The sequence below is a fragment of the Phyllopteryx taeniolatus genome, chromosome 10, assembly GCF_024500385.1.
Source record: "Phyllopteryx taeniolatus isolate TA_2022b chromosome 10, UOR_Ptae_1.2, whole genome shotgun sequence".
In the NCBI taxonomy this organism is placed as follows: Eukaryota; Metazoa; Chordata; class Actinopteri; order Syngnathiformes; family Syngnathidae; genus Phyllopteryx; species Phyllopteryx taeniolatus.
Genome location: NC_084511.1, coordinates 23,643,929 through 23,670,259, shown reverse-complemented (window position 1 = coordinate 23,670,259; position 26,331 = coordinate 23,643,929). Strand labels below are relative to the sequence as shown.

General features: G+C 43.5%; 2 protein-coding genes and 1 long non-coding RNA gene across 5 annotated transcripts in view; 2 read left to right on the top strand and 1 right to left on the bottom strand.

Moving 5' to 3' along the window:
• Positions 1–26,331, top strand: part of LOC133484992 (uncharacterized) — a 167,664-nt gene that overhangs the window by 58,929 nt on the left and 82,404 nt on the right. Inside the window, exon 1 of one of the 2 annotated variants that reach the window (XR_009790571.1) lies at positions 5,158–6,362. The exons of the other annotated variant lie outside the window; for it this stretch is intronic. This is a non-coding gene — a long non-coding RNA (uncharacterized LOC133484992). Of the gene's footprint in view, positions 1–5,157; positions 6,363–26,331 lie in introns of those variants that run through there. 2 annotated transcript variants of the gene reach the window in all.
• zic3 (zic family member 3 heterotaxy 1 (odd-paired homolog, Drosophila)) lies at positions 156–3,955 on the bottom strand. The gene is made up of 3 exons (XM_061788394.1): positions 2,610–3,955; positions 2,089–2,252; positions 156–1,881 (listed from the first exon to the last, which is right to left on the bottom strand). The coding sequence occupies exons 1-3, from the start codon at positions 3,634–3,636 to the stop codon at positions 1,699–1,701; spliced, it is 1,374 nt and encodes a 457-aa protein (XP_061644378.1). The 5' UTR covers positions 3,637–3,955; the 3' UTR covers positions 156–1,698.
• Positions 4,992–15,690, top strand: zic6 (zic family member 6). Of its 2 annotated transcripts, XM_061788262.1 has the most exons (3): positions 4,992–5,110; positions 10,849–11,841; positions 13,780–15,690. In XM_061788262.1, the coding sequence occupies exons 2-3, from the start codon at positions 10,857–10,859 to the stop codon at positions 14,244–14,246; spliced, it is 1,452 nt and encodes a 483-aa protein (XP_061644246.1). In that variant the 5' UTR covers positions 4,992–5,110; positions 10,849–10,856; the 3' UTR covers positions 14,247–15,690. The 2 variants fall into 2 exon arrangements, with proteins under 2 accessions (XP_061644246.1, XP_061644245.1); XM_061788261.1 differs by lacking the exon at positions 4,992–5,110 and having other exon boundaries at positions 6,369–11,841.

Here is a 26,331-nt window from a genome sequence, read left to right as displayed (position 1 = left end):
AAAAAAAGCCATTTTGACACGTTACTCACACATTTAAAAAAAACACAAAAAAAACAAACAAAAAAAAACAGCCATCATCAAACTGCTCTAAATGCAAACACCACAACAGAGAACACGCTTAGTTTCCACAGAATTACGTTTAAAACAATGCAGGCTGACAGACAAAAACAACTTTTTATTTTCTTGTGAGAGTTCCATTGTTGCCGATGCACACATTTAAAAACATACTTGCACAAAGACATTGCTGGAACTATTTAAAAAAAAAAAAAGAAAAAAAAAAAAAAGAAAAAAAAACAAAGAAGCCATTGTTGGCGCATATATTTGAGTGCATGGCTCCCAATTTGAAATAAACTGTCACTTCGATTTGGAAATCTGCACACACTCGCCTGTAATACAAAGAGTGCAATAGGCTGCTTTTTTTGTTCTTCTTCTTCTTCTTTTTTTTAAATGCTACAGATTGACATCTATGTCTGATTCTATTAAAGTAAAATATACAAAAGCAAAGTTCAAAATTTGAAGCCAAATAAAGATATCCACACAACCGTTTTATAGCTTCTCAGCTCAACTCCTTCCTACAAGGTCACACATGTACATGTCAATGGTCTCATAAAGAAAATATAGAAGTGATGGGGGAATATCTTGCATCATATATAGACAAATCCATAATATCCATATAAAGTATTTATTATTCGATGCAAATAAGACACGTGTAGGCCTACTGGTTTAAAAAAAAAAGAAAAGAAAGAAAGAAAGGAAAAGACAAAAGGATACAATCGCCATGTTGGAGCTTTTGTTGTTGTTGTTCATTTGTTCTATGTGAAGCTGAGCCCAAACTGTACAGTTGTTGTTAGAAAAACATTCCATAAATATCACTTTTTTTTAACGTTTCAGAACTTATACCCATAATTAAATTACAAATTGATAAATATGGCATCATGGATATGTATTTACAACGGCATATTAACAAAAGGCAACGTTATATCAACGGCAACAATCGTAACCTAATACCACATTATTATTATTTTTTTTTCTCCACCCGAAAAACGGACGTTGACAACAGATTCGACCCCATCAAACAAGGAAATACATTCACGAGTATAATATTTATTTATGATTTTTTTTTTTTTTTTTTGTAATCTTTTAAAATGTGTTCAAGTTCATGACAAAAAAAAAAGACTTTGGCACGTTTCTTAAGACTGAAGTTCCAACAATCAATTGAAAAGGCGAAACAATTGTTGCCACCCTTTTTTATAATAAAAAAGAAAACAGAGTGAAATAATCCTCCCTTTTTATTCTTTTTATTTTTAAATAAAATTTTGAGAAAATACATAAAATGAAAAATAAATCATTTTTTTTTTTTTTTTTCTCCTGAAATGTTTTTCAACTAAAAGGGCGGGGGGGCGGGGGGCACAATGACTTAATCTGAGAAAGTATTCTGTTTTTCCCATTTATTTTCGTTTGAATCCCTCAAAACTGCGGAGTAAAAAGTCCAGTTTTGGGTAATCCTGAGCTGGGACGTGGCCCGCTTGCTTCTGCTTGTCCCATTTTGTTTGTGTATGCTTCGATGTAAATGTGTACATTTATGTGTGTGGAGTCAGGAAAAGTCTTTTAAGGGTTTCAGTCGTATTTTTTTTTTTTTTAAATCCACATCCGCGCGCTCCCTCCACGTCGGGATTCGGCTGCTTCTTCTTCTCCATCTCAAACGTACCATTCGTTAAAGTTAGGCGCCAGCCCCTCGCTGTGTCCGGATGTGTTTTGCACGGCCGACGGGGGCGTTTTCGTGGGGTCTTCGCTGGAGGCCGTGGCCAGAACCGGGGGTGTGGACGACTCGTATCCAGAACTGGCAGCCGGGGACGATTCCGACCCTTGGGACTCGTGAACCTTCAATGGAGAGGAGAAATGAAATGACTTATTATTATTATTATTATTATTATTATTATTATTATTTTAAACTCACTAGACTTAAGTCCGTACTAAACTGACGTGCACAAAAAAAAAAGGGGGAGGTGAAGTTTTGAGTTGTAGTTGCACGCTCAAGGGGTTGCGCGTGCGCTAATGTGTGCAAAGCCTAATGAAGACGTTAATTACCTTCATGTGTTTCCTGAGAGAGCTGGGGTGCGTGTAGGACTTGTCGCACACTTTGCAAATGTACGGCTTGTCCGACGTGTGCACGTGCATGTGCTTCTTCCGGTCGCTGCTGTTGGCGAAGCGTCTGTCGCAGCCGTCGAATTCACACTTGAACGGCTTCTCACCTGCCAGGGAGGAGGACAAGCATATGATGCATATATATATATATATATATTAAACAAAAAAATACGCATACACCGTGCAGCTTTATTATATAAGAGCGTAAGCTCCTTTTTTTTTATTTTTTTTAATATTTTTTTTTCTGCAGAGAGGGGATGACGTGCTACACAACTGGGCTAAACGCAGCTTTTATTTATTCATCGCTCACATAAACTCTCACTTTCGTCAACACTGAAGCAACAGTTTACAACTCCACTCCAACTCTGCGCGCGCGCGCACACACACACACACACATATATATATATATATATATATACACACACACACACACACACAGACATTTCTATCGTGTTTGTCCTTACCCGTGTGCGTTCTTTTGTGGATTTTCAAGTTCTCCGAGCGGGCGAATATTTTCCCACAGCCCGGGAAGGGACACGGGAAGGGTTTCTCGCCCGTGTGCACTCGGATGTGGTTGACGAGTTTGTACTTGGCCTTAAAGGACTTCCCCTCCCGAGGGCAGTCCTCCCAGAAGCAGATGTGGCTGCTCTGCTCGGGCCCGCCGACGTGCTCCATGGACACGTGCGTGACCATTTCGTGCATGGTGCTGAACGTCCTGTCGCACGTCTTTTTGGGCCTGTTCATCTGGTGCTCGTCTATCCACTTGCACGACAGTTCTTGCTTGATGGGCTGCCGCATGTACCTGAAGAAAGCCCCCGCGCCGTGGTGGTGGTGGTGGTGGTGGCTCGGCACGTTCACGCCCATGTTCATGTTGATGGGGTGGTTGTAGTTGTGCAGCTGCGCCGCCGCCGCCGCCGCGCCGTACGGGTCCGTGCGCGGACTGGCCACCGGCCGGTACGGGTCGGCTCGCCCGAAAATGTCCCCCCGCAAGCCGAGATGCATTTGGCCGTTGACGACGTGTCCGCCGGGCGACGAGTGGCTCACTCCCTGGTCGTGGAGTCCCGGAAAGAGCAGATGTCCCGGGGTGTCTGAAATGCCCGGCGGCCCGTGGAGGCTCCCACCCGAAGCCGCCGCGAACAGCCCGTGCTGCGCGCTCGGCGCGGCCGACTCTCCCACGCTGCGGTTCCGGAAGAGAAAGTCCCGCGTGGAATTGAACGCCCCGCCGCCGTACGAGCCCACCTGGCCGCCGTGCGCGTGTCCCAGGGCCGCGGCATAGCCGCCGGCTTGCGGGGTGAAGGCTGACGTCTGGCCGGAGGCGATGTCGTGGCCCACGGGGCTGATTTTGAACGCCGCCGAGTGGGAGGACTCGCTGAACGGGTTGAGTCCGTGCAGGCCGGCGTCCCTGTTGCTGATGTCGTGGTGCCTTGGTGCCCCGAAGCCGCCCACTCCTAGCGACGCGAACTGCGGACCGCTATCGAGAAGCATAGTCATGAGCGTGGGAGGAGGGGTGGGGTGTTGGGGGGGGAAAGGGGGGGCAAAAAAAAAAACTTAGGAGAAAAGAAATTTAAAATCCAGTTTAGCGGAGCGCGCGAACTGCGCCGAGATTTGCCGCACCGTCAAAAAAAAAAAAAAAAAAAAAAAAAAACCCAACAAATCAGCCCCCCAAAACGGGGAAAAATCCGTGTAAAGAGTTGGGAGGAATGGGCAAAAGTCCCGTTGATCGCGCTCCGTGAGAACGAGGATCAAACTTCCCCCCCTTTCCAGGCGGATGATGTCCTTGGACTGATAAAGTCAATCACTCACTCCCAGAGCATAAATGAACTCGGGAGGCAGTGCTACGACAGCCAATCGGGGGCCGGCTCCCCGCCTCACACGTGACCCTCAGCAAGGCCGCTCATTGGCCGGATTTACAGTGATTGGCACCGTTGCCTATTGAAGATGGCAGCTCGTCTCGGCCGCCTCCATTTGATTGGCTCTCGCCGGCGTTATTTTGCAGGTAAATACAAGCCGTCGGAGTTCCCGGCGCCAGTGGGTGGACGCGCAGCCGGGACCCAACTTGGACGCCGCCGACTCCCGAATAATTTGGGACTTGTACACCGTAACGGTGTTGCGTAACGCTATTGACAATTACGACTTAGTCAAAACGCATGAATGAATCAACAGCTATCTAGCTAGTTTTTATGCTACCTTCAGTGACCGTCTGAAATCATAGTTCTTGTCACTAATGAACGACTTTTTACTGTATCCATCCATCTTGTTATATAAACAAAGCGTCTGTCTATCTGTCTATCTATCTATTTATATATCTATCTATAAGTCTGTTTTTCCTGGCATAAATCCAGATAGTGGCTTTCTTGAAGCAGCTTTTTTTTTTCTTTTTTCTTTTGGGGAGGGGGCTATTTTTTCTTCTTCCAGCAAATCTCAATAGGGTGTAGGAGGGTGGAGGGAGTGAGTTGAGGGGTTTAGCGGGCTGCAAGCGAGGGTGGGTGGAAATAAAAGACAGACAGAAAGATGGCAGTAATTGTAATATCCTGAGATTTTTTTGCGCTTTGCCACCCTAAAAAAAAAAAAGGGGGCTAGGGGTGCTGCATTGAGCGTCTTTCAGAGGGTTACCGCTGACTCTCTGCAGGACGCATACAATCTGATCAAGTTCAGAGACGCGTTGAGTGCTTCAAGCGGCGCTTTTTAACCGCGAGCCTTTCACGTGCCCCCCCCGCCACCCCCCACCCCCACATACGCCCCCGACACCCCTCTTATAACCCATACACACATACACTCTCAATCTGTCCCAGGAAGGAGCTCCTCACATTCTTTATTTTTAAGGGAGCTCTCTGTAACCCCCCCCCCCCAAAAAGTAGTTTGGAAAATCAGCCCCTTCATTTGTCGTCCTGCTCTCATCCCATCATCATCCATCCATCCACTCGCCACAACTTTTTCCACCTCCCCACTCATACACACTGGAGAGGTGAGTTGTCTGACTTTTCTGCATGACAGTGAAGGCAGCATGCGTGATAGCTGTATAGTTGTTTAGCCTTGAAGGGACGGGGCTGCATGCGTGATTTTTTTATTATTATTTATTTTTCTAAAAAAAATATTTTTTAAATTATATCTTTTGGTACATAGTGTGGGTCTGTGTGTATATTAAAAGCTGGCACTTTTGCAGCATTATAACGCCAAACCTGCAAAAGTTGGAGCAAAAAAAAAGAAAACAGCAAATGTGATCCATCGCATATAGCTGCACACACACGCCCCTCCCCTTTCCTGCGCGCACACGCACACACACACACACACGCTGTTTGCGTCCCCATCCACTCTCTCACACGCGTTGTCGTGCACGCGCACACTGTTGAGTCCGCCGCTTTTGCAGCGCGAGATTTACGGCGACCTTTCTTGAACCCTCGCGAGCGACGAGCAAGCTGTTTAAGTTCTCCTCGTCTCTCCTCCATATTTTATTGCCTTGTTGGCAGTGCGCGTTCACGAGGCCACGCTCCCTCGCGCCCCCCGAGCAATTCAGAACTATGAGGATAAAAATATGACTTGGGCAGGAGTGACAAGCGTAGGCACGGGAAAGCAACTGGTGCTCATGTAGACACGTTTCAATTCGTTGTCATTATTTGCGAAAATGAAAATTCGAACGTGATCACTGGAGCCTCAAGAACTTTTCCATCACACAAAAAGCAAAGCTGGCACTCAAAATGACGAGAAATATTATTACTATTGCGCTGTCATATTAATATAAAATGTTTACTTATGTGTATATTTGTACACTATAGTATTTAGCATAATAAAACCGATTGTGCCACTTTACCTCCTTTTGAATTGATTTTCTGTCATTTTTTTAAAATTTCATGTTTTCCATATTTTAATTCCTCTCTAGTTCAATCCCTAGAATAAAAGCAAAGATAATTGTTTATTTTCCCATAATTTCACCATGCACCAAATGTAACAATTACATGGTGTGTGTAATATTATATAACAATCTTACCACGGGGTGTGCTGTGTGTAATTTTATTATTTTGTTATCTTGGCTCGGGATTACCTCATCGGGCCGTTTGTGTGGGGGGGTGCCTCATTGCTTATAACATAATCGCATTCCAACTGAGCATGCGCGCTATGCTAAACTATGACAATATCGCAGCGGTGCAATAATGTAGTGCACACCTCACGTGAGCGGGCAGGCCCACCGATCCATGCATGCATGCTGCTGGAATTCAATGGTAAAGCAACGTTTCGTATTGCATTTCGAGTAGATTGCCATTGCAGGGCAATTATTTAACAAATAGATGCTTTGGAATTATGTTCTTGCTTCACAGGAAGCTGCCCAAAATGACTTTGAATAGCTAAATCTAATTGATTGAAAATATGAAGATTTGAAGCAATTGAACAATATTATTGTGGTGATAGATTGTACTGCATCATGCTAAGGGGTGTTTCTATATTTGTTATAGCTGATTTAGTTCCATGAGAGACAAATAGAAGCAGCTCTAAGTGTACTGCTGTACAATATGTCACAATAATAAACATTGTGAAATGAATGCCTCTCTTTAGCGTTTATCAAAAGTGAACCTTATTTGTCGTGTATTGTATTGGATCTCATTGGGTTCCTATAATGAAGAATCCAGTGAGTCAATGTGTCTCATGCCTTTCCTCTAAAGATACAGACACTTGCAAACAGCTTCATACAGTAATGCTGACTGAATGTTGCATTGTCGGGATGAATATATGCACGTTTTGTTGTTGTGCCGCCTAATCCGACTCCCAGGCTGTGTTCACACCCATATTTGCAAAACAGAATTGTCGTCTTGTTTGCGTTCTATTTTTGCGCGGGAGGTCTTTTCGAAGCGCTGTGGATTTCTGACAGTATCCCAACAAAATATGATGCCATTTTGGCTCACTTGGGAATTTACCGTTACAGTAATTAGCATGCAACATTTCCATCCTCTACTTATTTTCTCCCCCTTTTCCCCCTGGAGGCTCATAGTGCTTCGGCCAAATTCACCCTTTTTGTTTTGTTTTGTTTTTTTACACCATTGGTTGTCATTCGGGATACACATATCCAGTTTATAGCTTTATCTCATTTTTTAAAACAAGCTGCTGACTCAGGTTTGCTGTACAGTATAGAGACGGTGACACTGATGGGCTTGTCATGTGGACTTTGCTTTTTGGCTTACGTCATGCATGCATCATGGTGTGCTTTGCCACTGGCCTGTGCACTGTATATACTGTATGTACTCATGTTAGCGCACTTGTGCAGGGGTCAGGCTATCATTTGCTCGCAGGTGTAGTCATCCACACTATTGGTCTTGAGTGACTGCTTTACTGTTTTTTAACCTTCAAATGTGGTGCAGTGATTCTTATGCGGCCTTCCACTAGGCAAACTATAGTTCAGTTGTATTTAACTTTAAGGTTCAATACAGTTGCATAGAAGCTTTAAAAACGGTTTGTTTTTTTAAAATGTAGATGCAATTTTTATCTGACTTTTATGTGCTATACGTTTAAATTGAATCATTGCATTTGTACATTTTTCCCCCATGTCGTTAGCCTATTAGCAAAATTACCAAACTCATGTTTTGTTGTCACACAAAAAAGAGAGAGAGGGAGGAAAAAAACAACAACAAATTCAACAAGCCAGAAAAATCCAATTGCCGTGATTGAACTTTTTCTGATTATCATGACCTGGAATGACTGACAATCTACACAGACATAAAGAAAAACAAAACACAATTTCCAGCAAGCAGATTGGTATTATTATTTTTATTTAACTGATATTGTGACAATAAGTTAAAAACAACTTGGGAAGTTATGGTAACAATATTCAATTGTGTATGTTCAAACTGTTACAGTGGCTCACAATAACATTAAATATACTTTTTAGGAATAAAGCCTTACTCATTTTTGATGAACACTTAGGCCTACTATGCTACTTAATTTAATGACAGTAGTACTTGGAGTGCTGAGTATTTATTTATTTTTGTTTAGGTGGTAATTGGTGTAAAAAGTTTAAGAATCACTGATTTAGTGGATGTAGTCCGCTAACTAGCTTCTTGCTTGATTTATAGAAGCGCCTACACACACACAAAAACACACACACACACACACACGTGAACAAACATTAATGTCAGACACACACACATGCAATTCATGACCAAATTGCCTCAAATGACGCTCTGTATAGAAAATGGATGCATGTTTTTTGTTTGCATCGGTCCATTAGATAAGGGGTGGGGAACCTGCAACCCGTGGGCCACATACGGCCCACAAGATCAATTGACCTGGCCCAATCCGAAACACAAATGAAACCATTGGCACCGTTACAGAAAGCCTGGGAACATTTAGACCTCACATGCTCATAAAATCATAACATTCAATAACTATTTATTTCAATTGACGGTCACCACCACCCCAACCGCCCTTAAATTTAGCATCAATCTCAGAGGACTCTATAAAAAAATAACACCAACCATGAATTAAAGGGTGTTCATAAAATAAATTGTACATGTTTTCATGGCATGGTGTGAAAACAGTGGTGTGTGTGTGTGCGTGTGTTTGCTTTTTGGTCTTAGTCCTCCATTTGTTCCATAGTTACTCCTCATGTACTGAGTTTTGCTCCCTTTGGATGTAACACCATTAATGATTTAATAGGTGCGAAACAGTGTACAAGTCACAATAGATTTGGAAATGGCCTGCCACACAACCAACGCAAATGACGACGGAGACCCTTGCATTTGCTAAAATACTCAAATATGATAACAGAAGTCACATGGACTTTTTAAAAAAACAACAACAACAACATCAATAAATATGCTACAGATTGCTTTATGCAATGTTTAGAAATGAATGAAGTTGTAACTATATGTATAGGCTAATATTTCTGTAATTTTAATGTACACCGTTTTGACTGTTTCCACAAATGCTCAGTTATTATTGTAAACTCTTGTGAATTAATTCTATTGTTATTAAACTTGCTGAGAAGCAATACTGTATATTGGACTGAACATTTTACGGCAGGTTCAAGCTTTTAGTTAACTATAGGCGTAATCCTTATTAGCAGTATGTAAAATAACATCACAAAAACATATATGCATGATTATCCTATTATTGGTACCATCTATTGAGACGAATGTCCTAGCAGCTTAAAAAAAAAAATGGTAATAAATGTCAAATTTTTGACTTGATCTGTGGCCAAAAGGTGAACAATGTTTATTTATTTAGTGTTATTTCCATTCTGTCTAGCCCTTTGAAGTCCAATGAATGGCTGATTGAAACCTTTGGCTTTATTGCCCTTTAATGACCTTTCAACCTCGACTCATTTTCGGAAATACAAGAGGTCAAAGGTTGATCAACACATTAAGCAGGTCATTTACAATCACTTCTGCATGGGCCCCGTACTTTATACTTTGTTGCCCTTTGTCAGATAAAAAAATGTTAAATTATTTTTTCATTTTTTTGCTTTGTCCCTGTCGAGGAACCTCTGCTGGTGACATCATCATAATAATGTAAAGACTCATTTATCATAAAAACGTCAACTCGGCCTGCTACAGGATGAAGGAATTAAATCTTTTTTTCCCCTCCATGAAGCTGGAAAATATTGTCTATTTATGATAGAACAAATAAATATATAAAAATATATATATAGTTCTATATATATTTGTTGAGAATAGTTGGAAAGTTAGTTTGTCAGATTAGCTCATTTGCATTTTTACATAACTGAGCTGTGGTGCTGCTGCAAGAAGCGAGGCGCACCTTTCATGATTATTAAGGATTTTTATGATTCACGTTTGTGTGCAGCACAGGGCTTAAACGTGTTGCTTTCCACCAAGTGTAATATTTTCCATCAACATTTTTCACATATTTCTGCTTCTGTAATAATAATAATTTCAAAAATTGTGCAGAAACCCCCCCCCCACTAGATTTAAGATTAATCTTGCTGGTATTGGCACAACTTTTCATGTTTTGAAAACCTGGAATTCCAATCAGTTTGACAGTAATCGCCCTGGACACACAGTGCCTTATTCTCTTTCTTTTTTTTTTCTTTTTTTTTTGTGCGTGGAAATATTTCCAGAGGAATTAAAAAGAAAAAAAAAATCGACAACAATTGTCTTGTGTTTTGCTCCAGTCATATTCAATCACTGGACTTTGCACACGCTAAACGTTTTTCTTCTTGTGCAGTGGTGGTTTGTCTTGGTGGGCCAAGAAAAGCCCCCCGAGCAATATTTGGGAGTATAGCTGGCACTTTTCAAAGCATTTTCCTCTGCTCGATTTGAAAAGGGTGTCGTGCAGCGAGCGCCCGCGTTGTGCGCCCCACCCCCCCTCCCCCTCCCTCCTTAAAACAGACCCCAGTTGCCTGTCAATCACGGCGCATTCCAGCCAATCCCAAAGCTCGCATTTAAAAAAGCCGCTCTTCCTGCTGTGCTTTTATAGTTAGCGCCGTGGCCTGTTTTGCGGGGGGCACATTTACTACGACGGTATATTGCCACAAATCAAAGAGGGCAAAAGAAAAGTGCAGGCGGAATGGGACTCGCCGCAACTTTGAGCACTCCGGTGCGTCTTTCCGCAACGAAGTTCACGGCCAACAATTTCACATGCAGATGATAAATAGCAATTTGGGAGCAGACCTTCTCAAAATCCTGTCCCGCGTGCATGTGCTTGTGTGTGTGTTTGTGTGTTTTTTTTGTTTTTTGTTTTTTTTAAATCATCTCCAAGTTTCCCGCATGCAAACTTCGCACCCAAACATGACAAGCCTGGCGAGGTTCGGCGGCTGCCCTCTCCCGCGCGGCGTCAACCCCGGGGAGAGGAGCAGCGAAGCCAGCGTGGTGCTGCCACCTTTGGCAGGGGAGCAGTGCACGGGACTCCCCACTGGCACTTCCTTAAAACTCTGCCCCTCGCACTCTTTGCGAGACTACCCCGAGACGAGGTCCAGTGCATACGTTGACAACTCGCTCCCCCGCTTTGCCGACCCGGGCTACTTCGAGCACACCGGCCCCAGGGGCTTCATCCTCGGAGGCGCCATGCCACCGGGCACCGACCAGCTGGCACCGTCACGGGGGAACCAGCATGGCGGCGTGGCGCGGTACCGCGACTTCGCCGGCTGCAGGGACGCCAGAACCGGCGCTTTTTTCAGCAGCTACCAGGAGCAGGCCTCCGGCAGCGACCCCGGCCAGATGATGCTGGGTCTACCTGGGGACCTCCTCACCCGGAGCCACCCGTTCGGGGGCGCCGGGAGTCCCAAGGGAGGCGGCCAGCAGCTCGTCACGCAGTTCCTGGGGCTCTACAAGCCCTTCGTGCACCAGCACCAGCACCGCGGCGCAGGCGCGGGCGCAGGCGCGGGCGCAGGCTCGGGCGCAGGCTCAGGCGGGCACGCGCTCCTCAGGTGCGCCAAAGTCAAGAGCGAGCTGGTGTGCAAGTGGACCCCGGACGCGCCCGGGAGCAAGGCGCCGTGCTCCAGATCCTTCGGGAGCATGTACGAGCTCGTCAGCCACGTGACCGTGGAGCACGTCGGCGGAACGCAGCAGGCCGAGTGCGTGTGCGGGTGGGAGAGGTGCGCCCGCGACAGGAAGCCCTTCAAAGCCAAATACAAGCTGGTGAATCACGTCAGGGTCCACACCGGGGAGAAGCCCTTCCCGTGCCCCTTCCACGGCTGCGAGAAGGTCTTCGCCAGATCTGAAAACCTCAAAATCCACAAGAGGACGCACACAGGTTCGTGCGTTAACCCGTGCGTCATATTCACCTCAATCGAATGTGGAGAAAACGAACTTTCTTTGATAGCTCGAGAGCTTTTCTATTGCTTATTTATATCTTCACCGAGCTGCTCCGTCATTAGATGCCGCGAGCCCACGGTCACATTTTAAAAAAACAACAACAACAAAAACAACAAAAAATATTTTTATTGCCCCTCGTGCAGCATCAGTGTTTATTAGCGTGGACATGACCCCGCAAATAATGACTCCACCAACCTTTTTTTTTTTTTTTTTAAACCCATTTACAACACTTAATTATGATATTTATTGTCTTGAATGATTTATTCATTCATTATTTGTGGCCTCGCCAGGCAGGCACGCTATAGGACAGACGCGCAAATGAAGTGAAAGCAGCGTATATATAGGCACAACTGCACCGGGGGCCGCTCCCACTTCATTCAAGCGAAATTATTAAATAAATCCCGGGACACCGGAGAGCTCGTGACGTGGCCGTTACGCGCGCAGTGCGTGCGCCTCCCAGGGACCATCCCCACCCTCCCGTGCGCATCAGTTGGGGGGTGGGAGGGTGGTGGGGGGGGGGGGGGGGGGGGGGGGTGACATGACAGTGTGGGTAACAAGCAGCAGAGAGAAAGAAAGAGAGAGAGAGAGGCCTATATTGTCATATATTTACATTTTAGTACACCCCTTTTTTTAAATTAATCATATATATATATATATATATATATATATATATATATATATATATATATATATATATATATATATATATATATATATATATATATATGCCTGCACATTATATTACTACATACATGAAAGCTACTGCTGTGGGATTCAAATGACACTGCAGAAAATATACATTTATAATAATTACATTACTACTCACACTATTACTAATATAACGAAGAGAATCGGAGAAATGAAAAAAAAAAAATATAAACATTTTATTTTTCAAATCACGCTGCAGTAAATATACATTATAATAACAATGATACGAGTGCTGCTACTAGTAACGGAGACTATTAATTTTAATTTTGACTTGTTTATTAAAAAATAAAAAATAAAACCAACAAAGCTGCTACAGCAGAAACATAATAATAATAATAGTAATAATATAACCCGTTACGTCTCGTGTAAATTGTTTGACTAATGAAAGCAGGAATTAATGACTTGCCCCATGCTGTGAGTCTTATAGCTTGAAACTACATTCACTGTCTCTTTTTTTTTTTTTTTTTAATGATTACAATAAAAGTCATTCACTTACAAGGCTCTATGAAACCCGAATATGTATTTATGATTATCTGGCCCATGTGTGCAGTGAAATGCAAGGGAGGAAGGAAGAAGAAGAAGAAGAAGAAGAAGAAGAAAAAACAAACAAACAAAAAAACATTGCAACGATTCTCCCTGGCAACTGCGAGGCAACTTGACCTAAATTTACAAGTGAAAGTCACTCCGCCACTTGTTGCGAGCATCCTTTGGGGTGGGGGGGGGGGGGGGGGGGGGGGGGGGTGGGGTGAGGTCTTGAATATAACATAGAAATAATAATATTAATAATAATAAATACAAGTGCAAAGGAGCCCGTCAAGTAAGAGAAAGGTGACGTGAGAATAAGACAAATCATTAGGTACACCTTGACAATCCTATCAGAGCTGTCTTTGCAAATGCTCACTTTTGACTGGCACTGTGTTAGATATGAATTTTAATAATGTGTGAATAAGGATGGAGAGCTGACAATATATATATATATATATATTTTTTGCACGAGGAAGGGAATACGAGAAACATGCACAGCGGCAGATATGAACATAGTTAGTGAATACCTCTCTGCTGCCAGCCGTGCTTTCAAGGCTGGCATACAAGAGGGTCTAACCCCCCCCCCCCCCCCCCCCCCCCCCCCACCCCCTTCCCCTCCCTTTCTCTGCATGTGCACGTCCAGGTGAAAAGCCTTTCAAGTGCGAATTCGAGGGCTGCAACCGGAGATTCGCCAACAGCAGTGACCGCAAGAAGCACTCGCACGTCCACTCCAGCGACAAGCCGTACGTGTGCAAAGTCCGAGGCTGCGACAAGTGCTACACGCACCCGTCTTCCCTGCGCAAGCACATGAAGCTGCACTGCTCCAAGGAGCCCCTGAGCGGCGAGTCCCCGCTGCTCAGCCCCGTCCGCGACGTGGCCCCCGTGTCCCCGGGGAGTCCGGACGAGTCGAGGTCGCAGCCCCCGCTGGACGCGCTGTTGCTGCAGAGAGGCTCCCATAGCGGCGGCTGCACCAGGGCCCAGTCCGCCCAGTCCGCCCAGTCCGCCCAGTACCACTGCGGCCAGGCCGGCCACGCTTTCCCCTCGGCCCCGCACTTCCAGAAAGGCTTCGTCAACGGATGGTACACGTGCCACAGCGGCGTGGACTCCTAACGCCATCGGACTCTCAGTGGACATTGCATTAGGTACACCCTGACAGGACAGAACGCCGTGCAATAAGTTCATCATTTTGCATCGTTCATCTTTCTATCAAGAAGTCAAATCGCCGCTGCGAGATTCAAACAAACTCAGTCAAGGATGGGCCGGTGTCAAACTCGAGGCCCGTGGACCAGATCTGGCCCATCACATCAGTTTTGGTCCTGCGAAATAAAGCAAATCCTCTGCGTCTACGTCAGCGTTCTTGCTCAAATCTGACACAAAATTGCGAATTGTCTCCACTCTGAAAGTCTTTTTGTTGCCAAATCCCTAGCCTTTGAAAATAATATAGGAAAATAGCTGAATGAACTTCTATTTTCCTTGACGTCTGATTTGAAAACGTATCCGTGTATCGTCATAATATGATGAGATGATCATACATTTATACGCTTTGCTAGTCATAACGAACCTGCGAGGGGAACCATAACTGCAAAAAATGAGTTTCGCATCTTCATACAGTATTCTTGACATTTATAGAAAATGTTTCCTTTACATCTCAATGATCATAAACGGATCATTTTACACTTTGAGATCGAAGTGGATCTCACAGCCACTAATGAACTCAACTGTGCGATGTGGAACTATCACCTTCCGAAATGAACGGCAGTGGTGCACAGAAGTGCACAGCACAACCTCTGAAGCACCTTTATTATTATTATTATTATTATTATTATTATTTTTAGCATACCACTTTCATGAATGTATTTTGTAGTGTTATTAAAACTCTTGTATTGGCTCTAATTAGTGCAGGTGTACCTAATGATGTGTCCATAGGTCGAGCACTACGTGTACCTTATTTTTTTGTGTGGTTTTTGTGTTACATATTTAGTGATAAGTTGTGAGCCGTGTTATAATAAGCCCCCCCCCCCTCCCCCCGTGTTTTTTGTTGTTGTTGTTTGCTTTGACACGCCCACTCTCACAGTGGGTGACGGCAATTTATTATTCCCCCCATCCCCCCCCACATTGTGCACACGTCTATTTGCGCACTGTCTTCTTTTTATGATCATGAAAACTACTTCTGCCTTTATATATCTCTGAATGTAAACCCCTTACATTGCGGGGATTGTTTGAATGTAAATGACCAATAATATAACGCCAGAAACATTGTTGTATTGCTCTATCTGAAATATGTTTTTATACCAGATCCTGTTGGGCTTGTGTGTGTAGGCCCTAAAGCGTTGTGATAGTGCAAGGCTCAGTCATTTTCTATATTCTGCATTCCACACGCGTGTGGAACATAATATTAAATGTGCATTTCCACGTGTGTGTAACGTGAGCATCCACTTTAGTGTTGTACCATAAAAGCTGTCTTAAGTATCATTCACTTTTACTGTACAGAAGCCTGTTTTATAATTAACTATGTATTCCACGTTTTATTAAAGTGTCTATATATTCTCTTTGATCAGCTGCGCAGTTATGGTCAACTTCATTAATTTATTTCGTTATTTAACCCCCCACGGAATGTTGATAATTGAGTTAAAAAAAAAAAAAAAAAAAAAAAAAAAAAAAAGAAAAAAACCCAATGCGGAATTACTGACGAATTTCTTGCGTGGGTCTCTCTCATTGGTTCGAACGAACCACGGACGTGGGCGTCAAAAGGCAACTCCTTTAATTCGGTGCGTGGGAGGGTTGAGAAGCCGTGTCGTGACGTCACTACCAGCCACGTGCCCATTGATTATTGATGATTTTCCATTGTTGAATAAATGCACATATAGGCTACACATGAAATGTTTTCCGGCTTGTTTATTTGTGCGTCTTTCTCCAATTGTCTCGTGGAGTTGACAGATTGTGGTTCCAATTGATCATTTGGTAGCGGCGCCCACACACAAACACACTTTGAGCTCCTCACTTTGACTCATGATCTCCCCCCCCCCCTAAAAAAATTTTTTTTTTGAGCCTTTTAACAGAAAATAACTCAATTATTTGAGCGTCAGCTTCACTTACAAGTCATAAAATCCTTTGTCAGTCCCACAGTGGGGAAATCGGAGCCACAATGACAAAGCGTATTAAAATAGAAAGTTGTCTATCTCTAAATAAGAATATAGAACCACTACCACAGAATCAATTTGTCATGTTTTAAAATTGTCAAGGCTTTCGAAAGCAGAATAGGATGATACCTGTTATGCTTTTCTCTGTAACGTTTGTATCAGAGGTCTTCAACCTTTTTTGTTTTGTTTTACACTGTGAGAGCTGTCTTTGACTAAAAAAATAAATAACAATACAAATATTTTTTTCAACATTTCATTTCTACATTCATCTGCACAGGACAGTATTTTCATAGTTGATATCGTTTTGACATCTCTAAAAAAATATATATATATATTTTTTTTTCCATAGAAAAGAGGAGGCATGTCAGTGATTTTTAAAATGTTTATAACATCAAGACATTATGGTCATATCTTTGACCCTTTTTCTGACAACTGGAGAGCCTTGGGTCAAATCCTTCACACCTTTGGAGTTCTACAGCACACTTCACAGCAGTGATGTTACTATCAACTTAAAAAGAGCAAGTGGCCAGTTTGCCGAGCTGATTTGACGTTTCGAGGTGTGTGTGTGTGTGTTTGCGGAGGTCGCACAGGCCACACATTTGATGAACGAGGTCAATTGCCAGCAGCCAAACTTTGAACCTATTGTATGTCAGCATTTTCTTTTTTTTTTTTTTTTACGCCATGAAACAGGTGGATGATGTCTGTATCATTATATGGCCCCGCATCAAAAAGATGCGAGGGTCAAAAGTCTCCTAATTTAACATATCTTTGAACCTTTTGCATACATGGGCTTGACAAAATATTCAAGCATTTGGTTGAGTGACCAAGCACCAGAAAGTATGTTAAAATACATTTTCCTTGCAGTTTATGAATTAACTTTCCATTCATTGCAAGTTTTGACAAGGATCCCCATTAAACCTTTTAACTTCCATACTGTAAACCTTTTTAATGAACGAATGTGTAGAAGTTATTTTCTTCCCAAATGCCAAATTCTTAATCTTGTTTCTAAATTATGTGGATCTAAAGTTATGATATGCGAGACAAAGGAGTTGTGATGAGTTTTTTTTTTTTTTATGCATGCTGAGTTGCTTTTGGGGGATTCAGTTATTATTGATGCACGTCTTGCATTTTTTGGGATCCTTTTTATGAGGCAGTCCCTCAGAAAACACACGCATGCAATCTGTATTGTAGTTGGAAAGTTTCTTCAACCGCAAAAAAAAAAAAAGTCTTTAATAAGATCTTAGCTGATTAGTATTATATCAAAACTGACAAAGATATGATGAATGTTGTAATAGTTTACCTTTTTGGTGTTTAAGTAAGGTATCCGAATGAAAAAGCTGCTTGGTTTCTTCTTTTAGTATCAAAATGAGATCCACAAGGGTGCCGTAAAAAAATAAAAAATCTCCCTATGCAAATGTTGCTAAGTTTTATTGCAGTATGTCAAATCTTACCAAGAAGATATTGTTAGCCTAATAGCATAATTGCCTGTTTTTTCATTTTCAGAAAACAAACACGACAAATTCAATAAATCCAGTTGCCACAATTCAACCTTTGCAATCTGAACACATAAAGAAAAAACACAATTTTTTTGGAGCAAGCACATTTGCATTTTTCAAAAATGATTGTGATAGTAAGTTCAAAATGACCTAGGCAATTATGTTATCAGGCTAACGATATGTTAATTGTTTGCTGTCAGGGGTTGGCAATATTTTGCCGGTCTCATTTGGTTGAAGCAATCTTTGTGTTTTTTAAAGTATCAAAACCACAAATGTGTTCCATCACAGCCTTTTGTGTGATATTCACAACTAGAACTCACAATAGCGGTGCTGTAATATCATTTTATGCTTCAAATGTCCCAAAAAACAACCCCTACCTCGCGAAGCTTTTGAGATATTCTGTCGTCATGAGCGTGCTTCAAAAGCTTCGCGACTGCGCGAAACATTTCGGTTCCACGTGACGTGACGAGTCCGCCGTGTGGATTTTCCCAAAGTCAGCAAAACGGGCCACGCCCTTCTTCCCAGCAGGCGTGATCTTCGCTCTGCGGGTTTGCCACTTTGCTGTGGGCCCGCCATCTTTACACTGGGCGCTCTCTGCCTAGCAACGAGCAGCCATCTTGGGCTTTACGCCAAGCTAATGTAAATAAAGCCATTTCATCTCAGGCGCCAATCGGTTGCGTGTTTGAGCCCCAGCTGTGCGTCGGGAGGAAGGTGGTGGACCCATTTGTCACACCAGGTCTTCGGATTTTCTGCATCATCATAACGGCGCGTGACATCTTGCGTAACGCGCGCCGGGCGGCGTCTCCTGGGTTTTGAGGGCTCGGTTGGCGCCAGCTTGGGGAGGTACAGTCATCAGCTTTGAATCTAAGTGATGGTTATGGCCAGGCTAACGGTGTCTTTTTGATTGGATGTATGCCCCCCCCCCCCCAATACGCCCCCACCCCCAACATCCTCAGGTCCTGCCCTTTCATCCGCTCCTCTGTGCTTCCTTTTTTTTGTCTTGAATCTCATCCGTCTCCATTCATCTCGCAAAGCTTCCTGTACATTATCCCCCCCCCCCCCCATCTTTATACATGGTAGCCACAGGTTTCAAGATCCTCTCAACAATGCACCACAAAGACTCTGCCGTAAAATAATTATAAAGCCATTAATAATCCCTAAAAGGATGAAACAATGGAATAAAAGGACGGCATGCGTGTAGCTCACGTCGGCTCCTCTTTGCTAAGGTAATCTGCTCAGTCTAAGCCGGTCTCTGTGTTGACATCTGAAAACAATTAAGGCGCTTGTGTGACAACGTGAGCGTCGCCACTGTATCTGTTTGTTCACCAATCAGACAATGGCACTATATGGTGAACTACAACAATCTAATGCAGTGGTGTGGAAGGTTGGAGCAAGCAAGCCCTTCTCTAACTATGTTGATACACTAAATTCTAATACAGTGGTGCTTGACTAAAAATGACCAGACTTATGGGTTTTCCGAGATACGAGCTGTTGTTTGGTACAACAACCAACAGTTTGACAGATTGTGAACAATTCCTCAAAATAACTTCAAGCTGTTCAATGTCACTCCCATTTGACATTTACTCTCAAAACTAAACAACAAAGAATAGCACGATGTATTTAAAACAACCACATAGCTTCGCCTTACCAAAGTCTGCTAAGCTTAATGTTAACAAACAATGCAAAATGCCATAGAAGGGCCAACCAAGAAGGCTCTATATATGAACACAAACGGTGCAGCAACATGTAGACAGCCTATAACAATACTCACGGGTATATATATATATATATATATATATATATATATATATTCTGTATCCTCTGCAAAAATGAAGAAAAAAAAAATACTTTTGCAGCTTACTGAGAAGTTTTGACCGTTTCCTCCATTTTCATGTATATCTGTATGCCACTATTATACTGCCCCCAGGCGGCCAAGGTGCACATACCAGAAGGAGCTACTAAAAACCCTCTCAACTGTTGCAGAGGAGGCAGGAACTGAGAATAATTTTAGTGCCAGCTTGTGGAGTTGTGGGAATCTGTCATCGTGTTTGTTCCAAAAGACAAGTGCATTGTCAGCGTCAGAATCCTGGTTGACGTCAAAGTATTTGCTTATCTGAGTTCGAATGCTTGGGTCCTGTCTTGAGCTGCGCTTTTTGTGAGCCAAGCGCTTCTCCTTACTGTCACGTTACATGCCACATGCCAAGACAAGAACAAGACTTTTGGGACTCGAGTCCGAGACAAGACCAAGACCTTCAAAATGTGGTCTTGAGACCAAAACCGGTCTTGCGTGTTACAACAGTACTATTTAGTACTGAATTGTGGAGATTTGGGTTTTTATTTTCGTAGGCGATGCATCTGCAGTGGGGCGCCAATGCCAGTGTATCCTGATTGTCATGCAAGTGCAAGGCTTGCTGCGCATTTTTGCCAATTTGACACATCAGTCTGTGCCAAAATGGCCGTTCCGGCGCAGCGAGGTTGTGTCCTTTGTCATATGACTAACCGAGTGACAATTTGGTGGAAGAGAGTCGATTTATGCCTGCTCAGACCACGTCTAAATACTGGCTTAATGTAGACCACTGGTCAAAAGGGATTTTGGTGAATTTGATCACGGCACAAGCAGACAGATACTGAGCTCCACAGACATATTTCAGTGGCCAGCGGTGTGATTATGCATCGTCCTCTTCCACACAGAGATGTCTCCACGGAAGACCGTGAGTGCGCCACATTTAAAGGGAATGAGAGGAGCCGCTTTGATTGGCGGCAAATAGCTAGCTATGCCTACAACCCTGAAAATACATCTTCCCTTCGGATAATCCACTGGTGTGGCCGCTTTAGAGCGCCTCGTTGTCAGCAGTGAGTGTGCCACATCACGCAGAGAGAGGGAAGATTGAGGAGAAGAGTGTTGTGAACATGTTTGCCAAAATTCAAATGAATAAAAGAAGGTGACGAAATGACTCATTGTCTCAGCTTTCAGATGCTGTGGGCGTGTCAATAAAAACACACCCTGAGGAACTTTCAGCTGTCAATCAAATATGTGTCGTCTCTCTCAGCTCGTTCAGAGCGATGCACACGCTTTCGCAGGCCGCAGAGAGGCACTCTGTGGTGGCCAGGCGGCGTGATGCACCGGTCACCCCCTTCTTCTCCTCGCCCTGTGACGTTGTGGGCCACGTGGGGGGGCCCCACGATAGGGACCCTGTAGCCCAAATACCACAAAACACATAACACTAAAGGAAAGATGTCTTTTTTTCACATTGGATATGTGTAAAAAAAATGGATGGATGGATGGATGGATGTAGAATAGCTTGATGGCTAACTGCACACTGTAGTGGTAGAAATGTTATTATCAATACGAAAGTGGCAATTGCGCCGAATCGTCACAGCTGAAGTGAGGGTCCTTATTATTTATATATCGGGGGGAGAGGCGGCACACTTGGCAAATAAAGATGATTGTGATGATTCTGATTCTGAAAGAGTTTAACCCTATATCTCATTTGATAAACTTGCCGAATATTTTTCATTATTCAAATTTGGCAGGGTTGTAAACACCACTCTTCTCTGCGGTGTGTCAAATTTACAAGACACATTGAGACTTTAAAGGGACTTGAAGTAATCACACAGTACACACAGCAATGGAATGTCACCAGTCTGTGGACCGACCCAGCCTCCATCCAATGTGTTCTGACCCTAAATGACGTTATCCACAGGTAGTGAACAGATGAGACATGCTTACTGAAGACGGCTTCATTTAACATGTCATCTGATAACAGCACGTCTTTTCAGGATAATTGGCTCAAGACGTTCCCTTAAAGTGCACTTGGCTCTTTGCCTGTGTACTGTAGGCTACTACTTTGTTCGCAACACATTTCAATGTTGCTTCATGTTCAGGTCTTAGTCACGAGCAAACATTCGTATTAAAATTTTTGAGAGCAAGAAGAGAAGAGATTTGGTTTGTTGTGACATATTTAGGTTCTTGTGCATTTTACTGTCTGGAAATAAACCCAACCAGCAGGGATTGAGTTTACACAGCCATCAACTATAGTCGTGAAAATGACAACATTCCAGCATGCGGCTATATGAAGGTGTACTCGAAGTATCTCCCCTCAAGTAGTGTGACCATATTCTCTCAAAAATGAGCGCCCAATAAGCGGTGGACTCACAGGCATCGACCCCGCCCCTCCTCATATATAATGCATGTTTGTCTTTTTCAAGCATTGCAGTTTGCCCCTGTGGATGGTTCTTAAAAAGATGCCCTTTTTCTTTCTTCCCCTCCTTCCTCATCATTCGTGCCTTTACCCGATTTCACCCAGTGCTTGACAGTAGGTGATGAGGCACACTTTCTGGGAAAACTACTCTAATGGTCTCCTATGAGCGCAGCGACTCAAGATGTACGCTGTGATTAAGTCGTGCCATGAATAAACCAGTCACCCAAAAGGACCTTGACCGTGCTTGCCAGCGTTTTTGATAAGCAATACTCTTTTTTTCCTTTCGGCTTGTCCCTTTAGGGGTCGCCACAGCGCGTCATCCTTTTCCATGTAAGCCTATCTCCTGGATCCTCCTCTCGAACACCAACTGCCCTCATGTCTTCCCTCACGACATCCATCAACCTTCTCTTTGGTCTTCCTCGAGCTCTGTTCCCTGGCAGCTGCATCCTCAGCATCCTTCTACCCATATACTGACTCTCTCCTCTGGATGTGTACAAACCATCCAAGTCTGCTCTCTGAACCTTGGCTGTCCCTCTGATGAGCTCATTTCTAATTTTATCCAACCTGATCACTACGAGAGTGAACCTCAACATCTTCATTTCTTCCACCTCCAGCTCTGGTTCCTGTTGTCTCTTCAGTGCCACTGTCTCTAATCCGTACATCATGGCTGGCCTCACCACTGTTTTAGAAACTTTGCCCTTCATCCTAGCAGAGACTCTTCTGTCACATAACACACCTGACACCTTCCTCCACCCGTTCCAACCTGCTTGGACCCGTTTCTGCACTTCCTGACCACACTCACCATTGCTATGGACGGTTGACCCCAAGTATTTAAAGTCCTCCACCCTTGCTATCTCTTCTCCGTGTAGCCTCACTCTTCCCCCACCACCCCTCTCATTCATGCACATATATTCTATTTTACTTCGGCCAATCTTCATTCCTCTGCTTTCCAGTGCATGCCTCCATCTTTCGAACTGTTCCTCTGTCTGGGATGCTCAGAACTACTTTGTCTAGCTCTGTCCAGAATTTCTCTTTCACCTCTAGGTCACATCCTACCTGTGGGGCATAGCCACTAATCACATTATACATAACACCCTCAAGTTCAAGTTTCAGCCTCATCACTCGATCTGATACTCTTTTCACCTCCAAGACATTCTTAGCCAACTCTTAAATTAACCCCGACTCCATTTCTCTTCCCATCTACACCATGGTAAAATAATTTAAACCTTGCCCCTAAACTTCTAACCTTACTGCCTTTCCACCTGGTCTCCTGGACACACAATGTATCAACCTTTCTCCTAATCATCATGTCAACCAACTCCCGAGATTTTCCTGTCATAGTCCCAACATTCACCAGCGCCCTGCAGGTTGACGGCGCCGGTGGCGGGCCACGACCGATCTGGTACGGAATTCTTTGGATGAACGCTCATATTTGTTTGGCAAAGTTTTATGCCGGATGCCCTTCCTGACGCAACCCTCTGCATTTATCCGGGCTTGGGACCGGCCTACAGTTTGCACTGGCTTATGCCCCCCACAGGGCTGCATTTTTGATAAGCAATACTAACGCTCCTATTGTCATAAAATGTAGTGAGATGCAACAGCGTGCATGCATATAATTCACAACCGACAACCCCCCCTCACCCCGCCTGGAACTTCAATGCCCTCCTTTTCACCAGCAAGGGCACCTCGTAGCGATTGGAGCAAGAACACCCCCTCTTTATTAATTTATTGTATTTTTTCAAATCCGCACACTTGTATCTTAACACTTCTGAGGAATCATTTCTAAATTATCGGTTACAATTTAATGTCGCTGCTTCATTATTCACATTTCACAGAATGCGTTTTTTGAAGCATTTGTTCAAGGCATGTCTGATGCTTTGATCTTCACACCTAAAGAACACAACACCTCAGATTTGACCAAAAAAAAAAAAGGACATTGCAAAGAAGCCCTGTTGTCTTTTCAAAACTATCACATTTCATTAAGCGACAGTTTAGTTGTGGTATACTTTTTGCACAATTTATCAAATCTCTGCTGTTTGAGGTTCGACATGAAAAAAAAAAAAAGGTACTGATCATGATCCAGGAGTTTTCAAAGCGATGCGTAATCGCGAGTGTTTAATTTTATCTGTTGCGGAATGCATGGCGAGGCGGCTGTGTCATCAAGCCTGTGAAGTCCACATCTGAAGGAAGAATTCTGTTTCTGATCCCGGACCCTCTTGAAGTGGGTCCATTTGCCGAGCTTGTTCGAATCAGACTCATCGCCAGATTGAGGTGGATCTGACATGATTCTGTATGTGTTATTTCCTAGAGACCCCCAATGGTACAACTCAACATTGATGGATGTAGAGTAGCTACGGTGAGGTGGGGGGGGGGGGGGGGGGGTATATCCCCTCCCAGCCCCCCCTAACCTCTCCCATGGTACAAAACCTCAGGAATTCCCCTTGGGCCTTTTCAATTACAGTTTGACCAAGCTTTGCACTGTGATGATGTGTTGCTTTAGGGAAGTGACATTAATGAAGAGGACAAATGTGGTGTTGTCCCTAAAGAGCATGGTGCTGGCACAAAGGGAATTTAATGGGAAGAAATTCACGGTAACCTATTGTCATTGATAGTATAAGCCAGGCTGACTGCTGTGTCTTTAGTGTTGGTCTCAAGTTAAAGAACTATTGACGCAAATAGTTTTACCGCTAGCCGACGGCTACCGAGAGCACAAGGGGAGCGCGAGAGAGTAATTAGCGACTAGCGCTGCTTTGAGGAGCCCGGTTGACGGATTTCGGAGTGGCTAAGAAGAAGTGGCGGAGTGGGCGGTAATCAATAGGGCAGCCTGACCTTGTATTGGAGATATGCTAATGGGTATGTGTCAGAGAGGCATGCTGGTAGTGAGCGACAGAGTAGGGGACTCAAGTCAGACTTACAGTATAAGAAGTGTTGGGAAAGTTCTTCTTTTTTACACGAACTAGTTCAAAGTTCAATTCACCTTTCCAAAAATGAACTAGTTCAGTTCATAGTTCATTATTCAAATTTTGAGCTCAGTTCACTGTTCAAAAATGAACTAGTGCTTTAAAAAAAATACAAATTTATTGTATGTTGCTGAGCCTAAACATTCTGGCATTTCGGTTCCCCATTGTTGCCACTCTTTCAGTCCACACTACTAGCCAGCTGCAGCTTTCTCAAAAACATAAGGAAACACTTGTTGCTTGAATGGTCTTTTTTAAAACGAGGAATTAAAACAAAAACAGGACTTTTGTCCTTAATGTGCAAACACATACACGCACCACAATATGACAGGAACGATGGTGAAAGCACATTGATGACTTTGCATTCCTCACAGCTCTGGCTGACTATATTAACAAAATATTTTAAATAAATTAAACCTGACTGATGAGTTGCTTAACCCAAGTACTGGCTAAAGGTGGGTAGACCCGCCGCAAATTGTACTCAAGAGGACTGTTACTTTCAATTACATGACTCAAATAAAAGTCAACAGTAGGCCTCCAAATAATTACTTGAGTAAGATTAAGTATTCAGTGAAAAAACTGAGTAACTGGGGAGAAAAATCTGCTTTTATTTTTTTTTAATTAAAGCATGAACGTCAATTACAAAAAAATTCTAATAAAAGGCATATATTGGCCTACAATATCATGTTAACTGCAACAATAAATGTAATCTTTATAAAATAACATGAATTGAGGCAAATTCTGCCTTGAATGAGCTTTATTTGTTTACACTCATGGAACAGCAAAATAGGCGGCACGGTGGCCGGCTGGTTAGACCGTCAGCCTCACAGTTCTGAGGACCTGGGTTCAATCCCTGGTCCCGCCTGTGTGGAGTTTGCATGTTCTCCCCGTGCCTGCGTGGGTTTTCTCCGGGCACTCCGGTTTCCTCCCACATCCCCAAAACATGCATTAGATTCTAAATTGCCCGTAGGTGTGAATGTGAGTGCGAATGGTTAGTTGGTTGTTTGTTTGTATGTGCTCTGCGATTGGCTGGCAACCAGTTCAGGGTGTACCCTGCCTCCTGCCCGATGACAGCTGGGATAGGCTCCAGCACGCCCGCGACCCTAGTGAGGAGAAGCGGCTCAGAAAATGGATGGATGGATGGAACAGCAAAATAGGCTCACAAGGCAGAGATTACATAGCCGTTCATTTCTCTGTTATTTTTACATTTTCATGAAAATTTGTCACATTGAAAACTCGCTTCTGTGTGAGGTCGTGGAGAATTTGAGTGCGGTCATGTGACTGGCCGGGTCCGTTTCATTGGTTAAATGGAGTCAAACATTCCTCGTAGTTCCGGTGGATTGGTGAAACAGAGTCATGTGACAGCACCATCAGACAAACCAAATATATGAGTAAAATTA